This window comes from Phyllobates terribilis, unplaced genomic scaffold, assembly GCF_046119375.1.
Source record: "Phyllobates terribilis strain yellow unplaced genomic scaffold, ASM4611937v1 Scaffold_7__3_contigs__length_470593459, whole genome shotgun sequence".
NCBI lineage: Eukaryota > Metazoa > Chordata > Amphibia > Anura > Dendrobatidae > Phyllobates > Phyllobates terribilis.
In genome coordinates this window covers 257,525,790-257,546,951 of record NW_027362767.1, presented here as the reverse complement: position 1 = coordinate 257,546,951, position 21,162 = coordinate 257,525,790, and the positions used below count along the sequence as shown (strand labels likewise).

At 49.7% G+C, this 21,162-nt stretch overlaps 1 protein-coding gene across 3 annotated transcripts in view; it reads right to left on the bottom strand.

Moving 5' to 3' along the window:
* Positions 1–4,289: 4,289 nt before the first annotated feature.
* Positions 4,290–21,162, bottom strand: part of HDAC6 (histone deacetylase 6) — a 66,468-nt gene continuing 49,595 nt past the window's right edge. For 2 of the 3 annotated variants that reach the window (XM_073640434.1, XM_073640436.1), the window contains exons 2-29: positions 19,570–19,687; positions 19,301–19,426; positions 18,237–18,322; positions 17,671–17,755; positions 17,552–17,592; positions 17,372–17,468; positions 12,908–13,005; positions 12,392–12,496; positions 12,250–12,318; positions 11,862–11,988; positions 11,437–11,502; positions 11,281–11,340; positions 11,106–11,195; positions 10,363–10,469; positions 10,072–10,139; positions 9,691–9,883; positions 9,487–9,615; positions 9,148–9,316; positions 8,878–9,020; positions 7,962–8,030; positions 7,692–7,884; positions 7,454–7,603; positions 7,072–7,246; positions 6,445–7,004; positions 5,937–6,038; positions 5,724–5,870; positions 5,067–5,195; positions 4,290–4,839 (exon numbers count right to left, since the gene is read on the bottom strand). In XM_073640434.1, coding sequence (XP_073496535.1) covers positions 4,774–4,839; positions 5,067–5,195; positions 5,724–5,870; positions 5,937–6,038; positions 6,445–7,004; positions 7,072–7,246; positions 7,454–7,603; positions 7,692–7,884; positions 7,962–8,030; positions 8,878–9,020; positions 9,148–9,316; positions 9,487–9,615; positions 9,691–9,883; positions 10,072–10,139; positions 10,363–10,469; positions 11,106–11,195; positions 11,281–11,340; positions 11,437–11,502; positions 11,862–11,988; positions 12,250–12,318; positions 12,392–12,496; positions 12,908–13,005; positions 17,372–17,468; positions 17,552–17,592; positions 17,671–17,755; positions 18,237–18,322; positions 19,301–19,426; positions 19,570–19,635 — 3,516 coding nt within the window. In that variant the 5' untranslated portion in view covers positions 19,636–19,687 and the 3' untranslated portion in view covers positions 4,290–4,773. The remainder of the gene's footprint in view (positions 4,840–5,066; positions 5,196–5,723; positions 5,871–5,936; positions 6,039–6,444; positions 7,005–7,071; positions 7,247–7,453; positions 7,604–7,691; positions 7,885–7,961; positions 8,031–8,877; positions 9,021–9,147; positions 9,317–9,486; positions 9,616–9,690; positions 9,884–10,071; positions 10,140–10,362; positions 10,470–11,105; positions 11,196–11,280; positions 11,341–11,436; positions 11,503–11,861; positions 11,989–12,249; positions 12,319–12,391; positions 12,497–12,907; positions 13,006–17,371; positions 17,469–17,551; positions 17,593–17,670; positions 17,756–18,236; positions 18,323–19,300; positions 19,427–19,569; positions 19,688–21,162) is intronic. The other variant, XM_073640437.1, reaches the window with a different exon arrangement.

Sequence of the window (21,162 nt, the reverse complement as noted above, 5' to 3'; positions counted from 1 at the left end):
GAGCAGATTTACAGGACAGCTACATGAGCTTCCCTTCACACTTTCTCCAAACATTATTGATTAGATCTACCATCCAATAGGGATTTAGCCTTTGGTAGGAAAGTTCTACAAGCTATGGTCCCTCCCTAATGAAATATTGTTGGTATTCCTCCAATACTGTCGCGGAAGGCGTTTTTGAGAAAATAGAATTAGTCCTTACTGGTAATTCGTTTTCTAGGAGCCTTCCACGACAGCACGAATTTCCCTCCCTACCCGATTCTTGGATTTCCATATAAACCATATAACCATTTTTTCAGGTGATCTTGGTAAAACACTGGGGATTGACGGTGGGGAGGGGCTTTTAACCTCTGTGTTCCTGTCCCCCAATAGGGTGTGGACGACATCCTCCAATGCTGTCGTGGAAGGCTCCTAGAAAACAAATTACCGGTAAGGACTAATTCTATTTTCTCAGGCTTTCAAGGAGAAATGCATGTACAACATGTGCTGGCTTCACCCTTAAATAAGTGTTTCCTGATTCACACCTGTTTCTTCACAGAATGATTGACCTCACTGATTGAACTCCACACTGCTATTATTTTGAACACATCCCCTTTCATTTAATTATTCAAATACACAGACTGAAAAACCTGCAGATCATGAATGCTGAGTCTATTGGTTTTCTTAGAATCTACTGCATCAGTTGGTAAATTGTTTGACATGTGGGAATATTTATACCAAAAATAGTGATTAATCTGGCTAGTCATATTGGACTGCTAGTATTTTGAACACTACTGTTTATAACGTTTCTTCTGCTCATCATATATTGCCTATGAAATCCTCTATGCTACACACTGCTTTTGCGCTCACCTTCCTTATACAAACACATGGCTGCTTCTTGTACATTAAAGAAGCACTCCTCCCATCAAAGTTTTTATCCTCTTAATATAGCGCAATCATCATATTATATAGAGCTGTGTACTTACAATTGCTCATTTTGCCTTTCTATCCAGATGATTCTTCTCTTTTCCATTAGGTCTATGGCATCATGTGATTAAAAACTGACGAGCTGAATCCTTCTAAGCTCAATGTAGAAACAGGAAGTCAATTTTCCCTGTATGAGTCATGAGTCACTGCAAAAGTCCCTGGCAGGGGGAGGAGGGAGCAGCTGGGTCAGGAGTTGAAGAGGGGAATGATAAATGCAGGGGACAAGAGACTTCCTGTTTCTACACAGAGCAGAGGAAAAAATAGAAGAATTAACTGCAATATATTAAGAGGATAAAACCTTTGATGGGGGGAGCAGGGCTTCTTTAAATAAACCTTTAATGTATGTGGTGTCATCGGTGTCCTGTCATTGCCCTATATAGGTATATATCTGCTCCAGCATCCCCATGACAACACTTGGCCCGTTCACCACCCACATTAATGTCCATCTATCAACTAGCATGTCGATGTAACGTCCTCCCATTACTCTGTAGGACGATCGTGCGGATATTTTCGAGCTGGCGGTGGATTACTTATCACAACATATTTCTAATTCACATAAAACAGAATCCATGGAGTCCGGCGCTTACTGGGCTGCAGGGAAGATGGCGTCAGGACCCCTCCTGTAACGATGACAAGGAGCAGCCGAGGTGACTGCTGACAGCGCTTCTCCTTAGCATTGCCAGCAAGTGTTATCTGAGGGCAGATATTTATGGCACATTGACCCGTTATATCATCGGCACGGAGTCACTGCCCTCCTAAAGCTGCCTGTACACGGCCTGATCTCAGGCTGAGCCGCCAGGAACTGATGGGATCAGGTCATTTCAGCGTCTTCTCCGGATTAGTCAGATAACGCTGCTCCATTATAGACTGTGGTGCCTCTGTGGACCAGCGGGGGCCATGACGGTCAGTCTGTTGTCCTGCTGTGGTTTACTTTTGGCCGGTACTAAACATAGCATACAGAGAGATTCGCCATAGCTAGGAACGCCCTACAAGCCCTGACGTATACCGGGAACACCCCACAAAACCCGCCGTATAGCGGAAACACCCCACAAAACCCGCCGTATAGCAGAAACACCCCACAAGACCCGCCGTATAGCGGAAACACCCCACAAGACCCGCCGTATAGCGGAAACACCCCACAAGATCCGCCGTATACCGGGAACACCCCACAAGATCCGCCGTATAGCAGAAACACCCCACAAGACCCGCCGTATAGCGGAAACACCCCACAAGACCCGCCGTATAGCGGAAACACCCCACAAGACCCGCCGTATAGCGGAAACACCCCACAAGACCAGCCATATACCGGGAACACCCCACAAGATCCGCCGTATACCGGGAGCACCCCACAAGATCCGCCGTATACCGGGAGCACCCCACAAGACCCGCCGTATACCGGGAACACCCCACAAGACCCGCCGTATACCGGGAACACCCCACAAGACCCGCCGTATACCGGGAACACCCCACAAGATCCGCCATATACCGGGAACACCCCACAAGATCCGCCGTATACCGGGAACACCCCCACAAGATCCGCCGTATACCGGGAGCACCCCACAAGATCCGCCGTATACCGGGAGCACCCCACAAGACCCGCCGTATACCGGGAGCACCCCACAAGACCCGCCGTATACCGGGAACACCCCACAAGATCCGCCGTATACCGGGAACACCCCACAAGATCCGCCGTATACCGGGAGCACCCCACAAGATCCGCCGTATACCGGGAGCACCCCACAAGACCCGCCGTATACCGGGAACACCCCACAAGACCCGCCGTATACCGGGAACACTCCACAAGACCTGCCGTATACCGGGAACACCCCCACAAGACCCGCCGTATACCGGGAGCACCCCACAAGACCCGCTATATACCGGGAACACCCCACAAGACCCACCGTATACCGGGAACATCCCACAAGACCCGCTATATACCGGGAACACTCCACAAGACCCGCTATATACCGGAGACACCCCACAAGACCTCCCGTATACCGGGAACACTCCACAAGACACGCTGTATACCGGGAACACCCCACAAGATCCGCCGTATAGCGGAAACACCCCACAAGACCCGCCGTATAGCGGAAACACCCCACAAGATCCGCCATATACCGGGAACACCCCACAAGATCCGCCGTATACCGGGAACACCCCCACAAGATCCGCCGTATACCGGGAGCACCCCACAAGATCCGCCGTATACCGGGAGCACCCCACAAGACCCGCCGTATACCGGGAACACCCCACAAGACCCGCCGTATACCGGGAACACCCCACAAGATCCGCCGTATACCGGGAATACCCCACAAGATCCGCCGTATACCGGGAACACCCCACAAGATCCGCCGTATACCGGGAGCACCCCACAAGACCCGCCGTATACCGGGAACACCCCACAAGACCCGCCGTATACCGGGAACACTCCACAAGACCTGCCGTATACCGGGAACACCCCACAAGACCCGCCGTATACCGGGAACACCCCACAAGACGCGCCGTATACCGGGAACACCCCACAAGACCCGCCGTATACCGGGAACACCCCACAAGACCCGCCGTATACCGGGAACACCCCACAAGACCTGCCGTATACCGGGAACACCCCACAAGACCCGCCGTATACCGGGAACACCCCACAAGACCCGCCGTATACCGGGAACACCCCACAAGACCCGCCGTATACCGGGAACACCCCACAAGACCCGCCGTATACCGGGAACACCCCACAAGACGCGCCGTATACCGGGAGCACCCCACAAGAGCCGCCGTATACAGAGAACACCCCACAACAGCTGCCGTTTTGGAGATGCTCTGACCTCGTTTCTCCCACTTTGGTCCTTGTCGGTTGCTCAGTTGCCCTGCTTGCCATTGCTTTTTCACATCACCTGTCAGTGGTTTTAATGTTCTGGCTGATCGGTGTGGAGATTTCAGACATCCCGGCGTGTAGTCGCGTCACTGGGAGTAAGGAGGCAGCGGCACAAGTACACAGGAGACGACAGAGTGAAAGGAGCGCAGCAATGTCACAGGTAACACCCACTGAGCACGGAACCTGCACAGGCAAAGCCGACATCCTGGTGCAGCTTCTCCTAAAACAGGATCAGCGCCATCTAGTGGTTGTGATAGGCTATGACACCTCACAGAGTTTAGCGGTAAAAATACACAAGACAGCATCACTGTGTCTGATTAAACATATAAATTTATTAAATAACCATAAAGGGAGCAGAGACGGCGGAGGGTCAGCGTCAAACCGCCACGCCCAGTTGACATCTACAGGTATATGACACCAGTCTCTTTAAAGGGCCTATTAAGGTATCCGCTCCTCACCATTCTCCCAATCTCTGCTTGCAGTCAGTGAATGGCATTTTTTTTTTTTTGTTAAATCCCACAGCGGAGGGTTTGCTACAATTTTCTCCAGTCTGTGTGCACTAAACGCATTAAGTAGCACAAGTCTCTTTCCAGCGCTGACATTTTGTTACACTGTATCAGTGCAGGAAAAGTTGGTAAAACTGACCTTGGATTGTTTAGACTGGATGGCACTGTAACAAACCCTCAGCTGAATGAAATATTAGGTATGTAACGGTCCTCAGTGTCTGGATGCCATTCACTGACAGCAAGCATAAAGCACATTACAAAGATGCAGAACTTTTCATACACAGTTTGAGGCATCTCAGTATCTGGACGGATAAGTAAATACTTCAGAACATCTTTATAGCAAGGGGTTAATAAGTAAGGAGGGTGAAGGGGGTACACAGTGATCCCAGCCGTGGCGCTGTTGCCCCTCCGGGCCAATGCTCTCCGTTTGCTTTACGCTCCGGGCATTTCCTCACCGAACTTGCAGTGGTAGGCGGACTGCTTAGCTGGAATGAGAACCTGTAGGAAACAAAGACAAAGCTGCTCAGCGCTTCCTGTCAGTGAGCGGAAGTGGACACCGATGCAGAGCTCGTTACAGCGGCGGGCAGTTCTGCAATGAGTCTGGCCCAATGGTTCCAGGGAAGATCAGTGGCGCCAGTCATCTGTGGCAGCTGCTTATCTCCCTCACAGTTAGCATACCACGCAGGCTTGGCTGAGCGCGCGTCAGGGCCCCCAGGTGCACTCACCTCATTGTGAATGTAGGCGTCACAGCTATAGCACCAGACGGAGAAGTCAGAGAAGCTCAGCACCACGCTGTGGCCGGACGAAGCTCCGTGACTCATCATGTGCCGTGAGACATATCTCCCGCACAGGACCTGCAGGACACACAAGGGTGAGACCCGCCCGCCCGGATCCTCAGCACTTTCTCATCTTTACTTCCTGAAAAGTTCGGCAAGACTGAATCAACATGTCTGCTTGCTGTCAATGAATGAGGTGTCTCTGTTACTGGTGGTTAAATGTTCCCAGTGCTTCTCACCCAGCTAAAGTCTAGATAATCCTCTGTGCATGGCCTCCAGACTGCCCCGACACACTGTAACAAACGACCGAGACCTGAGAGACATCTGTGCGGGCCAGACTGGAAACCAGGACAGATCCGATCCTCTGCCAACCGAGCACTGCAACCGTCCTGTCAGTTTGTTACAATGTATCGGTACAAATTAAAAAAAATGAATATTGGTTTGTTCAGCTCAGAGGATTTTCTCGTTTGGAAACGACTGTAGCAAACCCTCAGCTGTGAGTAGTAAGGGTCAGGATGCAGTTTCAGCTTTGCGACGTAATCATGATTTTATTCAATGACAGCAAGCAGAAGTCTAGTAAACAGGAACGCCGCCATTAATCCTCACCTGGTAACACGTAAGACAGACCCAGTTCTCCATATGTGTGCCGCACACCGCGCACGGCTCCGTCACGTCCAGTCCACCAGAGGGCAGCGCACGTACTGACTCCAGGTGAGGACACCAGGGCAGGGGCATCACGCTGAACAGCTCCCCCTGCCAACAGAGAGAAGTCGTATGACCCCGGCGGTGGCACCAAATACCAGACAAATCCCTACTTACAGAGAATCCGAGGGACGGGTCCATGTCTGCTTCATAGGACGGGAAACGATCTCCCCCGGGAGAGTCAGCGAGCAGCGCCCGGTCCGGCTGCTTATCTGCAGACTGGAGAGAATGGACCTGGTACTGAGAAGTTCTACCCCTCAATGTATGTGTGGGGTGAGCGGGACCGTGGGGCAGAACTAAAGATAAATGGGCATCCGACAACTGATCTGTGCTGCATTTAGGGATCCTCAATACGGTTGTCAGAAGCAGGAGGGCGCCCACGCGGACTCACGTACATGAAGGATGAATGTGGAGCCGCATGTCTACGCCTGGAGGGGACAGTGGTGGAGACTCACACCTGTACTTTTAGTTCTTAAAGGGGATGTCCAGAACTTAAAGGGAACCGCTCAATAAGAGCACATTGAAAAGCGATATCTATGCAATCCATGAACACCAGAGACCTTGGTGCAGGTGATGTGGGGCCACCCTACCACCTCCACATGGGTATACTCCAGGCGGACTGTACCTGAGCTCCCGTTGACTGTCTCCCCATCGAGGTCTCCTTCCTCGCTCCTCCAACTAGCATGCTGTCGTTATCAGGAGACTTGACATCTTCCAAGTGCAAGTCTCTTAAGAGATCCTCCACCGAACTCCCGACCGCAGGCATGGACCTCTGCTTCTCCGAGGTCTTGTCGGACACATGCAGCTCTATGACCAGCTCCAGAGTGTCTCCATCATAGGACTGATCAGGTCCTGCTTCCATGTTCTTGTCCTCCTCGTATAGTTGTTCCTGAGGAGCAGGACTGGAGGCAGGATCTTCCTTCATGGATGCCACGATGTCCCCTCCGAACTTCTCCTTAGTAATGGGGTCTGCATCCTGGAACTCAACAGTTCTGCCTCTTGGGGACCTGCCCCCGGCCATCGTTGGCGACTGCTCTGATAGGAAGTCCTCCAGATCCGGCTTCAAAGGAGACGGCGTGGACACAATAGGCTTACCAAGACTGCCACGATGGGGTGACAACAGTGCAGGCTCCCCGTCCTTACGTGACGGCAGGACCTCCACCTTGGACGGCACAGAAGGTCCAGCTGAAAAGCCACCAGAAGACATTAACGTAATGCTCCAACCTGGTCTTCCCCTCCCCCCGTCACTTACAGTTTATCCGCAGGCTACGCCAGTACTTCTGCTGTACCCCCAGCACACTTGAGATGGCGTGTAGGGCGGCAGGACGTGGGGCGTGCAGGTCAGATATAATGGGAGGGGGATCACCCAGCAGCGTCCGGGTACACATGGACATGGAGTCAGAGATCGATGTCAGGTTGTATCCACCCTAAAAAAAAAGAGTTAATAAGACGGAACCCCTACTCCATACAGCTATGGGGGATCCCGCATCAACAATAGGACTAGTGTAATACCACACTTCTCCTGTGGTGGTGCTGCAGGGAAACTGAACACTTATTGCCTGGGGATCGCTGCTGATCGCTGCTTTTCTTGCAGGGAAATTATAATTGAGGATCTCCATTGGCCGAGCACTTACCTCAAGCACTAGCACCACTTTGCCCCAGGCCAGGCCCATCAGCAGATGCGTCATGTGGGCATAGCCCTCTGGACTGACGCGGTAGCCTCCGAGCGGGTCACCACGGGCGGCATCAAATCCCGCAGAGACCAAAACAAGTTGTGGGTTGAACTGAAGATAAAGGAGGAAGAAGAGGTCAACTCTCATCAGAACACTTGGGATACGGTTTGTACCTCCCTCCGCCATCATTCTCCCTCACCTCGTAAGCGATGGGCATGACGATTCTGTGGAAGGCCAGGATGTACTCCACGTCGCCCATCTTTCCACCGTTCCAGGGGATGTTCACGTTGAATCCTTCGCCCGGGCCGCTTCCGACCTTGTTGAGCGCGGCATCCTCAGAGCAAGGGAAGAAGGTGCCGTCATCGTAGCGGTGGAGCGACACGTACAGGACGCTGGCGAAGGGTAATGGACGGTGAATCCCGGGGGTAGAGATCTACGCGGAGCACTGGGAAGCGGGGGCACAACTCACCTCGGGTCCTCCTGGAACATGTGCTGAGTCCCGTTTCCGTGGTGGATGTCCCAGTCCAGAATCATCACCCTGTGAGGAGACAGGAGAAGATCAGCCCTAAAAGGGGCGGTAACACTCTAATAAATGACAACTAAAGGGAAGGGGGGGGTCCGAATTTAGGTAAATAAATCTTAAAGGATTCTCCACATCGAAAAATCACTTTTTGCTGGAGGTTTGCTTGTCTAACATACAGTATCACCTCAGCCGGTCAGCTGTACCCGGTCAGCGATCCAGACAGCAAGTATTCAGTCTTCCTGCACTGCCCCCACAGGTAAGACATGGCATTACACAAATCTCATTAAATCAATGGCCTGACCATGTAATGTATGGACATGCTGGGTCCCGCAGACGCTCCCATCTCTGACTTTAAGGTAAGAGCCCTGATTTATTTCTCATATTTTTTCACTCTCACAGTGAAAGACTGAAAACTCAGAAGTTACAAACCCTCCTATTTCATTGACTGCAAGCAGAGATCTTGGCATTGGTGAGGAACGGAAACAATAGTATAGAACAATGCAGAACTTGGACGCCATGATTAAAGGGGTTTTCTCATGAAGATAAGCCTGATCCTAATGACTCATTTGGGTACATGGGCATCAGAAAGCGAGGAGCCCCCACATGGGACCCCGTCTAGGAGCCAGAATGATGATCTCATATATCCTGGAGGACTCAGGCTGTCCTCATTCCACAAGGATGACCATTGATCTAAAAGACCGCAATGTAAACCTATATTACCACTGCAGAACAAACGCCTGACTGGTGTGGGCACTGCCAGGAGTGAGCGGCACCCAGCTGGCATTTTGCATGGGGTGACCTCTGACAACCTCCCCTTTAAGTCTAAGTTACATAAAACCTATGTTAAACCTTTAGACTTTACCTTAGCGGAGGCTCTGACGGGCTTTGCAGACTTTGGGCGTATCGTGCCGCCAAGGCAACATTGTTAAAGAAGCAAAACCCACAGGCGGCACCCGGCTCGGCATGGTGCCCGGGAGGGCGGACAATGCAAACTCCATTTTGGACCTGTACACAAAGCAACACGTGATGCAGAGGGGGCAGCGACCAGAGATGACTGGGAAGGTGGGGGGACGACCAGCGGAGGTGCATATTCTGTACGAGGGGGCATCCATACATGGAGTCAGGGTCTCACCTCCCCCTTTACTACGGCCTCCACCACACTGAACGTGGAGCCTGCAGCCAGGCAGGCGCTGTGATGGGACCTGTTGTTGATGTAGACAGAGTTGTACTCGGAGCCCGTCTTGTGCAGGTCCCTCGGTTTCATTCGAGAGCTTCCCTCAATCTTCTGAATGTAGGAGAGGCTGCAGAGTAAGGACAGAAAACGTGACCCTTAAATGCCCGACCAGCGGGGTTCCCAGCAGGCGGACGCCCAATAATGCCGTTACTAGAAGCATAGCAGGACAGTGCATCTATCCTTCTTGCTGACAGTTTCCCTTTAATGCAGGATACAAGTAGGTCGCCGTCCACCTACCTATGGCACATCTGTAGCTCCTTAGCAGTCGCCATGCGATGCGGAAGCCGCGTGCAGCGATCTACCAGCCCCATCTCCTTGTGCCGCTTGAATATCCGAGCAATTCTCTGCGGGAGCTCAGGGTGACCGCTGCAAAGAAGGACGACCTTAAACATGGCGCCGATCACAGGGGCAGAGTGTACAGCGCATCATGGCATCTCTCACCTGTCCCACATGTTGTAGTGCTCCATCATCTGCTCGTCATACACCAGCCCAGTGCGCGACGGCGGCATCTTCCTCATCACCTCCCGCATGGCGGCATCTAGCGTCTTTGTCAGGTCGTCTTCTCCCGACTCTGCGCCGCTGTTGTCCTCTGTGGTTGCTTTATTACTTCCAGTCTCGAGCTTTAAGGTTAAATCTAGAGCCGCAACGAAGATGTAAGACAGAAGGATAACTGTAGAGGAGCCATGCTGTCTGGAGACGCAGGTAACGCGGGGGATGGGGAAGGAGACGTGACAACTACTTCTCCGAAACACAGATGTGCTCAGAATGATGGTTACCCCCTTCACATGATTATAGACCTCCATAAAGGCAAAAGTAACTCACCCTGACCCTGCAGACACCGCCAGTACTTCCTGTGGACAGAGATGGTGCCAGAGATGGAGTCCAGAGCACTGCGGAAATCAATGGTGATCAGCGATTGTCAGCAGATCCCTGCCCCCACACCTGTAACCACGTGAGTCACCTAATCTGTATGGGGACGTGATTATCACAATATCAGACAAGAGCTCTGCCTGATTGTCCCTGTCCCCGGGAGAAGCGTTTCCTAAAGCATCCGCTAGACGATCATCTCTACAGAGCAATCACCCTGAACACAGGACATAAGGAACCGCTCACCTCTCACAGGGCGAGAAAGGCCGACACAGGATCGGGCACGGGTCCCCGAGAAGAACCTTCAATGAGGAGCAGGCAGCTTCTGCCAGGGAACGATGGTTGTAACCTCCCTGTGAGGAACGGACCAAAAGATCTAAGAAAGCAACATGTCACCAAGCCATTATATTACCTACCCGGAGCTACATCCTGCATTATACTCCAGAGCTGCACTCACTATTCTGCTGATGCAGTCACTGTGTACATACATTACTTATCCTGCACTGATCCTGAGTTACATCCTGTATTATACTCCAGAGCTGCACTCACTATTCTGCTGGTGCAGTCACTGTGTGCATACATTACATTACATTACTTATCCGGTACTGATCCTGAGGTACATCCTGTGTTAGCCTCCAGAGCTGCACTCACTATTCTGCTGGTGCAGTCACTGTGTACATACATTACATTACTTATCCTGTACTGATCCTGAGTTACATCCTGTATTATACTCCAGAGCTGCACTCACTATTCTGCTGGTGCAGTCACTGTGTACATACATTACTGATCCTGTACTGCTCCTGAGTTACATCCTGTATTATACCCTAGAGCAGCACTCACTATTCTGCTGGTGCAGTCACTGTGTACATAAAATTACATTACTGATCCTGAGTTACATCCTGTGTTAGCAGAATAGTGAGTGCAGCTCTGGAGGCTGATTCCTATTAGCTTGCTGGGAGCGCTGACTTTGGGCAAACACCATTTCTCACCTCCAGAGCGAGCACGAGTCTTCCTTCGGCCATACACATCAGCATGTGGGTGAGGTGTGAGAAGCATGCTGGGGTGGCGGACATCTCCCCCTGTGAGAGGGTACAATGTATTACACTAAAAATCACAGCCCAGGCCACAAGCACCTGTAGTTTGCACCATCTTGCCCCTCATTACCTTCGGATCTCCCACCACGGAGTCGTATCCGGCTGCGACCAACACAAGCTGAGGCTGGAACTACAAAAAAATTGGGGAAAAATTAGGAAAAAAAACGAAGCTGTCCACAGAAAGTGATTTGCACTAGTTCTGATCCCCCGATTCCTGTGTACCGACCTCGTAGGAGACGGGTAGGAGGAGGTGCAGAAAGGCCGTGATGAAATCCGCGTCACTCATTCCGGTCTGCGGGGTACAGAAAGCATTAAGGGGTAGGATGGGTGAGGTCACAGAGGAGGTCCAGCACCTGGCACCCTGCAGATCAGGCGCCATGCTCCTGTGGTGGAGGCTCCAGGTACAGCAGACAGCCCCATAACACTGAGCTGCAGTACCAGGCATGGCCACTACTAACATTACAGCGCTGTGCCAGGTACACGATGAAGGGGAGCCCCCTGCTCGCTGTCACATGCTCAGCTGAACGGCAGCGAGTGTGGAAGCAGGACCCCTATCCACGTGATATTGATATCCTATCTTAAAGATAACCCCTTTAAGGGCATCCCAGGCAGAGGCAAAATGGTCAACTATGACCCCAGCCTCATTCATACCTTATTCCACGGCACATTTATGTTATACTGCTCGCCCCTCTCCTTCCCCACAGCAGCGCTGGAAGACTCCGCCAGATGCGGCCAATATTCTCCATTTTCATAGCGATGGATAGAAAAATAAAGGACACTAAACGGAGGAAGAGACATGAGGTCAGGAAGGGACAAGTCAGACTAAATGTCCTTGATTTGGCCCAAATATGGCGGTTATTATGCTCCAACCCCAGCACAGATGAAGAGTTACATAATAAACTTCTGTCTGCGGCCAACACTGGGGGGAGCTCCGGAGCAGCCCGTGTACAGCGTCAACAATTCAGCTCTATGTGGGAACAGTGTGCAGTGAGCTCCCTCTAGTGGTGATCAATGAAATAACACCCAGCCATATACAAACCTGGGGTCATCCTCAAATATAAACTGCGTGCCTTGTCCATGATGAATGTCCCAGTCCACAATGAGCACCCTGGAGAGGAGGACGCAGGTAAGAGTCTGACGGCCGGGACAATCTCAGTGTCACCAACGCTCCCCGTACTCACCGCTTAACCCCGTGATGGTGCTGAGCGTATCTGGCAGCGATGGCCAGCTGGTTAAACATGCAGTAACCGTTCATCTGGTCCGTGAAGGCATGGTGCCCGGGGGGCCTGTGAAAGGGGGAAGACATATTGGTAAAGGGGTGTGTGGACTTTTGCACCCAACATTTTTATTGCTCTCATCATCCAAAATAAAAAAAATGGAGCAACTTTGACAAAAAAAGCCTAATCTAACACAACATACGGTTGTGTGTACACAGCCCCTGTGCAGACCTATGTGTCTCCATGGTTACAGACTACAAACAAACCCTGAGTAGTTGGTTATTCCACTCCTTATTCTTCCTCGTGACCTGCAGACAGTGGAAGGGACCAGAATGTGACTACAGGGATTGTTTGCAGTCTGTAACCACGGAGACAAGGGGCAGCAAAGGGGCGACCACCCCTTCACATTACCCCCTGTAATAATGGCTTCGCACTCTCCGCCCCTAATATTGCACATTGTAGTACATCAGTATCACTTACCGCACCACCGCCAAACCGTTACGGATCTCCCTGCTCACGACCCTATCAACCAACTGCAGCACCGAACCGGCGGCCACACGGGAAGCAGAGAAGGACATCTAAGGGTTAATCAGAAGAAGAGCAGCAGATTACAGGAGACCTGGGGTATTAACTATTACTGACAGGACACTGGGGGGCAAGCCGGAAAATAACAGCACCCCTTCACCTTGACAGCCTGAAGAATGGTGAGTGCAGCTCTGAAGGATAATACAGGAGGTAACTCAGGATCAGTAATGTAATGTATGCACACAGTGATTGCACCAGCAGAATAGTGAGTGCAGCTCTGGAGTATAATACAGAATGTAACTCAGGATCAGTACAGGATAAGTAATGTAATGTATGTACACAGTGACTGCACCAGCAGAATAGTGAGTGCAGCTCTGGAGTATAATACAGGATGTAACTCAGGATCAGTAATGTAATGTACGTACACAGTGACTGCACCAGCAGAATAGTGAGTGCAGCTCTGGGGTATAATACAGGATGTAACTCAGGATCAGTACAGGATAAGTAATGTATGTACACAGTGACTGCACAAGCAGAATAGTGAGTGCAGCTCTGGAGTATAATACAGGAGGTAACTCCGGATCAGTACAGGATAAGTAATGTAATGTATGCACACAGTGACTGCACCAGCAGAATAGTGAGTGCAGCTCTGGGGTATAATACAGGATGTAACTCAGGATCAGTACAGGATCAGTAATGTAATGTATGTACATAGTGACTGCACCAGCAGAATAGTGAGTGCAGCTCTGAAGTATAATACTGGATGTAACTCAGGATCAGTACAGGATCAGTAATGTAATGTATGTACACAGTGACTGCACCAGCAGAATAGTGAGTGCAGCTCTGGGGTATAATACAGGATGTAACTCAGGATCAGTACAGGATCAGTAATGTAATGTATGCACACAGTGATTGCACCAGCAGAATAGTGAGTGCAGCTCTGGAGTATAATACAGGATGTAACTCAGGATCAGTACAGGATAAGTAATGTAATGTATGCACACAGTGATTGCACCAGCAGAATAGTGAGTGCAGCTCTGGGGTATAATACAGGATGCAACTCAGGATCAGTACAGGATAAGTAATGTATGTACACAGTGAATGCACCAGCAGAATAGTGAGTGCAGCTCTGGGGTATAATACAGGATCAGTAATGTAATGTATGTACATAGTGACTGCACCAGCAGAATAGTGAGTGCAGCTCTGGAGTATAATACAGGAGGTAACTCAGGATCCGTACAGGATCAGTAATGTAACGTATGTACACAGTGACTGCACCAGCAGAATAGTGAGTGCAGCTCTGGGGTATAATACAGGATGTAACTCAGGATCAGTACAGGATCAGTAATGTAATGTATGCACACAGTGATTGCACCAGCAGAATAGTGAGTGCAGCTCTGGAGTATAATACAGGATGTAACTCAGGATCAGTACAGGATAAGTAATGTAATGTATGCACACAGTGATTGCACCAGCAGAATAGTGAGTGCAGCTCTGGGGTATAATACAGGATGCAACTCAGGATCAGTACAGGATAAGTAATGTATGTACACAGTGAATGCACCAGCAGAATAGTGAGTGCAGCTCTGGGGTATAATACAGGATCAGTAATGTAATGTATGTACATAGTGACTGCACCAGCAGAATAGTGAGTGCAGCTCTGGAGTATAATACAGGAGGTAACTCAGGATCCGTACAGGATCAGTAATGTAATGTATGTACACAGTGACTGCACCAGCAGAATAGTGAGTGCAGCTCTGGGGTATAATACAGGATGTAACTCAGGATCAGTACAGGATCAGTAATGTAATGTATGCACACAGTGATTGCACCAGCAGAATAGTGAGTGCAGCTCTGGAGTATAATACAGGATGTAACTCAGGATCAGTACAGGATAAGTAATGTAATGTATGCACACAGTGATTGCACCAGCAGAATAGTGAGTGCAGCTCTGGGGTATAATACAGGATGCAACTCAGGATCAGTACAGGATAAGTAATGTATGTACACAGTGAATGCACCAGCAGAATAGTGGGTGCAGCTCTGGGGTATAATACAGGATCAGTAATGTAATGTATGTACATAGTGACTGCACCAGCAGAATAGTGAGTGCAGCTCTGGAGTATAATACAGGAGGTAACTCAGGATCCGTACAGGATCAGTAATGTAATGTATGTACACAGTGACTGCACCAGCAGAATAGTGAGTGCAGCTCTGGGGTATAATACAGGATGTAACTCAGGATCAGTACAGGATAAGTAATGTAATCTATGTACATAGTGACTGCACCAGCAGAATAGTGAGTGCAGCTCTGAAGTATAATACTGGATGTAACTCAGGATCAGTAATGTAATGTATGTACACAGTGACTGCACCAGCAGAATAGGGAGTGCAGCTCTGAGGTATAATACAGGATGTAACTCAGGATCAGTACAGGATCAGTAATGTAATGTATGTACACAGTGACTGCACCAGCAGAATAGTGAGTGCAGCTCTGGAGTATAATACAGGATGTAACTCGGGATCAGTAATGTAATGTATGTACACAGTGACTGCACCAGCAGAATAGTGAGTGCAGCTCTGGAGTATAATACAGGATGTAACTCAGGATCAGTAATGTAATGTATGTACACAGTGACTGCACCAGCAGAATAGTGAGTGCAGCTCTGGAGTATAATACAGGATGTAACTCAGGATCAGTACAGGATCAGTAATGTAATCTATGTACACAGAGACTGTACCAGCAGAATAGTGAGCGCAGCTCTGGGGTATAATACAGGTATAGAGTGAATTTACCATTATAGTAGGGAAGATAAGTATTTGATACACTGCTGACTTTGCAGGTTTTCCCACCTATAAAAAATGAAGAGGTCTGTAATTTTTATTGTAGATACACTTCACCTGTGAGAGACAGAATCTATAAATAAAATCCAGAAAATCACATTGTATGATTTTTACATAATTAATTTGCATTTTATTGCATGAAATAAGTATTTGATACAATAGAAAAACAGAACTTAATATTTGGTCCAGAAACCTTTGTTTGCAGTTACAGAGGTCAGACGTTTCCTGTAGTTCTTCACCAGGTTTGCACACACTGCAGCAGGGATTTTGACTCCTCCATACAGATCTCCAGATCTTTCAGGTTTCGGGACTATCGCTGGGAAACATTGAGTTTCAGCTCTCTCCAAAGATTTTCTATTGGGTTCAGGGCTGGAGACTGGCTAGGCCACTCCAGGACATTGAAATGCTTCTTGCGGAGCCACTCCTTAGTTACCCTGGCTGTGTGTTTCGGGTCATTGTCATGCTGGAAGACCCAGCCACGACCCATCTTCAATGCTCTTACTGACGGAAGGAGGTTGTTGGTCAAAATCTCTTGATACATGACCCCATCCATCCTCCCTTCAATACAGTACAGTCGTCCTGTCCCCTTTGCCAACAAGCACCCCCACAAAGTATGATGTTTCCCCCACAATGATTCACGGTTGGGACGGTGTTCTTCGGGTTGTACTCATCCTTCGTCTTCCTCCACACACGATGAGTGAAGTCGATACCAAAAAGTTCTATTTTGGTCTCCTCTGACCACATGACCTTCTCCCATATCTCTTCTGGATCATCCAGATGGTCATTTGCGAACTTCAAACAGGCCTGGACATGTGCTGGTGTGAGCAGGGGACCTTGCGTGCACTGCAGGATTTCATGACGGCGTAGTGTGTTACTAACAGTAATGTTTGAGACTGTGGTCCCAGCTCTCTTCAGGTCATTGACCAGGTCCTCCCATGTAGTTCTGGGCTGATTCCTGACCTTTCTCAGAATCATCCTTACCCCACGAGGTGAGATCTTGAACAGAGCCCCAGACCGAGGGAGACTTAGAGTCATCTTGTGTTTGCTCCATTTTCTAATAATTGGGCCAACAGTTGTTTCCTTCTCACCAAGCTGCTTGCCTATTGTCCTGTAGCCAATCCCAGCCTTGTGCAGGTCTACAATTTTGTCCCTGGTGTCCTTAGACAGCTCTTTGGTCTTGGCCATGGTGGAGAGGTTGGAGTGTGATTGTGTGTGTGGACAGGTGTCTTTTATACATGTAACGAGTTCAAACAGATGGAATTAATACAAGTAACGAGTGCAGAGTAGGAGGGCTTCTTAAAGAAAAACTAACAGGTCCGTGAGAGCCAGAATTCTTGCTGGTTGGTAGGTGATAACATACTTATTTCATGCAATAAAATGCAAATTAATTATGTAAAAATCATGTAATGTCATTTTCTGGATTTTATTTTTAGATTCTGTCTCTCACAGGTGAAGTGTATCTACAATAAAAATCACAGACCTCTCCATTCTTTATAGGTGGGAAAACTTGTAAACTCGGCAGTGTATCAAATACTTATTTTCCCCACTGTGTGTATGAAGTAGGCGCAGCCTCACCGGGTGCAGGCAGACAGAGTCATACTTGTCTGACAGCGCTCGCAGCTCTTCCTCTGTCATTTTCTGCGTGGATTTCATTAACTCTACATAGTCTGTGCTGAAAATTAATAGACAGGAAAAAATAAAATTCATCTTCCAGTTTCCATAGCTCTTGGACTGGCAAACTCACTGATCACGCACCTGTGAACCAGCGAGAGCTCCTCCTCCGATGCTTCCCGCGCCTGCAGAGATCGGCACATGGTCACAGTCATGTCTCTTTATTTCTAATTAAACTCTACTGAGCAGACATCAACACTCACCGGCACCGATATGCAGCGCTCCACCAGCCCATACTCCACCAGCTTCTCCTTCACCGCCAAAAGACGAGCAGGACACTCAGGAAACCTGGTAAAGAAGGAACAAAATGCATGGCCATAGAGTTCATCGATTAAATTCTGTCTGCCTGCAGTCACCTCTAGGGGGAGCACACTGCATACTAATTATACACTGAACTCAGTGATAGCGCAGCATGCATTGTGAGCTCCCCCTAGTGGTGGATGCAGGCAGAATCATATCATGTATCTCTGTATACAGGGAGCTCCTCCTAGTGGTGGCTGCAGACAGAATCTTATCATGTATCTTTATATACAGGGAGATCCCCCTAGTGGTGACTGCAGACAGAATCGCATGTATCTCTGTATACAGGGAGCTCCCCCTAGTGGTGGCTGCACACAGAATGGCTATGCAGCAGACTTGCATTTGTGAATCAGAAGAACAGAACTCTTCCCACACACAGACATATTAATAGATTCAGTCCCGTAAAATGTTGGATCTAAATGCAACATAGTGATAACAGGAGTAGAAAAAATCCTGCGCAGCATATTACGTGTCATCCCAGAGACAGAAGAACTGTGTCATTCGGTCGTCATAAACCAGGCCTGTTCCCACTGCGGGAGACTCTGTATCCAGGTGCTGGGAGGGAAGAGAAGAAACATAGTCAGAACACAGGAACATGTAAGACAGGCAGTCAGATAACCTAGGGGGCTCCACTGAGCAGATACCACACTTGCATTTCTAATCCCGTGCGGAGTTACATCCTGTTTTACTCCAGAGCTGCACTCACTATTCTGCTGGTTGTTATTGGAAACAGCAGAGTGTTTAGTCAAATATGGCCGTAACAACTTAGATGAGTTTATATAAGGGAATGCTGAGATTTATGATTGAAGGAAACCACAAGAGAAAGCTCTGTGCAGACAACATTCAGAACAAAGAGGATTTTAGCTCTGAAGCCTAACGAACAGTGACTCCACCAGCAGAATAGTGAGTGCAGCTCTGGAGTATAATACAGGATGTAACTCAGGATCAGTAATGTAATGTATGTACACAGTGACTGCACTAGCAGAATAGCGAGTGCAGCTCTGGAGTATAATACAGGATGTAACTCAGGATCAGTAATGTAATGTATGTACACAGTGACTGTACCAGCAGAATAGTGAGTGGAGCTCTGGGGTATAATACAGGATGTAACGCAGGATCAGTACAGGATCAGTAATGTAAGTACACAGTGACTGCACCAGCAGAATAGTGAGTGCAGCTCTGGAGTATAATACAGGATGTAACGCAGGATCAGTACAGGATAAGTAATGTTATGTATGTACACAGTGACTGCACCAGCAGAATAGTGAGTGCAGCTCTGGAGTATAATACACGATATAACGCAGGATCATAAATGTATGTACACAGTGACTGCACCAGCAGAATAGTGAGTGCAGCTCTGGAGTATAATACAGGAGGTAACTCAGGATCAGTACAGTATAAGTGACGTATGTACACAGTGACTGCACCAGCAGAATAGTGAGTGCAGCTCTGGAGTGTAACGCAGCATATAACAGCTGTGTTTGTATATACTGACTCCACGTACTAGAAGCATATATCGGTTTTGTCACTCACCAGTCCATCCAGCTGGTCACAGAGCTGTCTCTCTGGGGTCTTCCTCATGTGGTAGCCCCTCTTCTTTATCTCCTGTAGACTAGGACCACCTGGGGAGGACGGCTGCCCCTTCTTTCCAGGCTTCTTCTAGGAAATTAAGGCAGTGAAGAGGTGAGTGATGCGTCGTCCGTGTACAGGGGAGAGAGGTGACACTACACAGCGGCACATAATAAGCTGTTCTGCCATATAGTGCACCACAGTGAAGAACCCTCATCATATACGGGACGTACCGAGCTGGAGGGGGAGCCGGCTGTTCCTTGTCCTCTGGGTGTTGTCCGATCTCGAGGAGAGGACATGGTCTCCTCGTCATTTAGGAAAGTAAGGACACAACGTCACAGCCCCTTGGACCTGCAGGACAGAGAAGAGATGGGTCAGAATGTGGGAGGAATGCACCTCGTCAGCTGCCTCCGGCCCGGGCTGATGGACCGTGTCCCCTCTCGCCCTGTACAGCGGGCGCACACCTCACTGTATACAGCTCTTATTCCTGGCCCGTGTCCCCTCTCACCCTGTATAGCGGGTGCACACCTCACTGTATACAGCTCTTATTCCTGGCCCGTGTCCCCTCTCACCCTGTACAGCGGGCGCACACCTCACTGTATACAGCTCTTATTCATGGCCCGTGTCCCCTCTCACCCTGTATAGCGGGCGCACACCTCACTGTATACAGCTCTTATTCCTGGCTCGTGTCCCCTCTCACCCTGTATAGCAGGCGCACACCTCACTGTATACAGCTCTTATTCATGGACCGTGTCCCCTCTCACCCTGTATAGCAGGCGCACACCTCACTGCATACAGCTCTTATTCATGGCCCGTGTCCCCTCTCACCCTGTATAGCGGGCGCACACCTCACTGCATACAGCTCTTATTCCTGGCCCGTGTCCCCTCTCACCCTGTATAGCGGGCGCACACCTCACTGTATACAGCTCTTATTCATGGCTCGTGTCCCCTCTCACCCTGTACAGCGGGCGCACAACTCACTGTATACAGCTCTTATTCATGGCCCGTGTCCCCTCTCACCCTGTATAGCGGGCGCACACCTCACTGTATACAGCTCTTATTCATGGCGCGTGTCCCCTCTCACCCTGTATAGCGGGCGCACACCTCACTGTATACAGCTCATATTCATGGACCGTGTCCCCTCTCACCCTGTATAGCGGGCGCACACCTCACTGTATACAGCTCTTATTCATGGCCCGTGTCCCCTCTCACCCTGTATAGCGGGCGCACACCTCACTGTATACAGCTCTTATTCATGGCCCGTGTCCCCTCTCACCCTGTATAGCGGGCGCACACCTCACTGTATACAGCTCTTATTCATGGCCCGTGTCCCCTCTCACCCTGTATAGCGGGCGCACACCTCACTGTATACAGCTCTTATTCATGGCTCGTGTCCCCTCTCACCCTGTATAGCAGGCGCACACCTCACTGTATACAGCTCTTAATCATGGCTCGTGTCCCCTCTCACCCTGTATAGCGGGCGTACACCTCACTGCATACAGCTCTTATTCCTGGCTCGTGTCCCCTCTCACCCTGTATAGCGGGCGCACACCTCACTGTATACAGCTCATATTCATGGCCCGTGTCCCCTCTCACCCTGTATAGCGGGCGCACACCTCACTGTATACAGCTCTTATTCATGGCTCGTGTCCCCTCTCACCCTGTATAGCGGGCGCACACCTCACTGTATACAGCTCTTATTCATGGACCGTGTCCCCTCTCACCCTGTATAGCAGGCGCACACCTCACTGTATACAGCTCTTATTCCTGGCCCGTGTCCCCTCTCACCCTGTATAGCAGGCGCACACCTCACTGTATACAGCTCT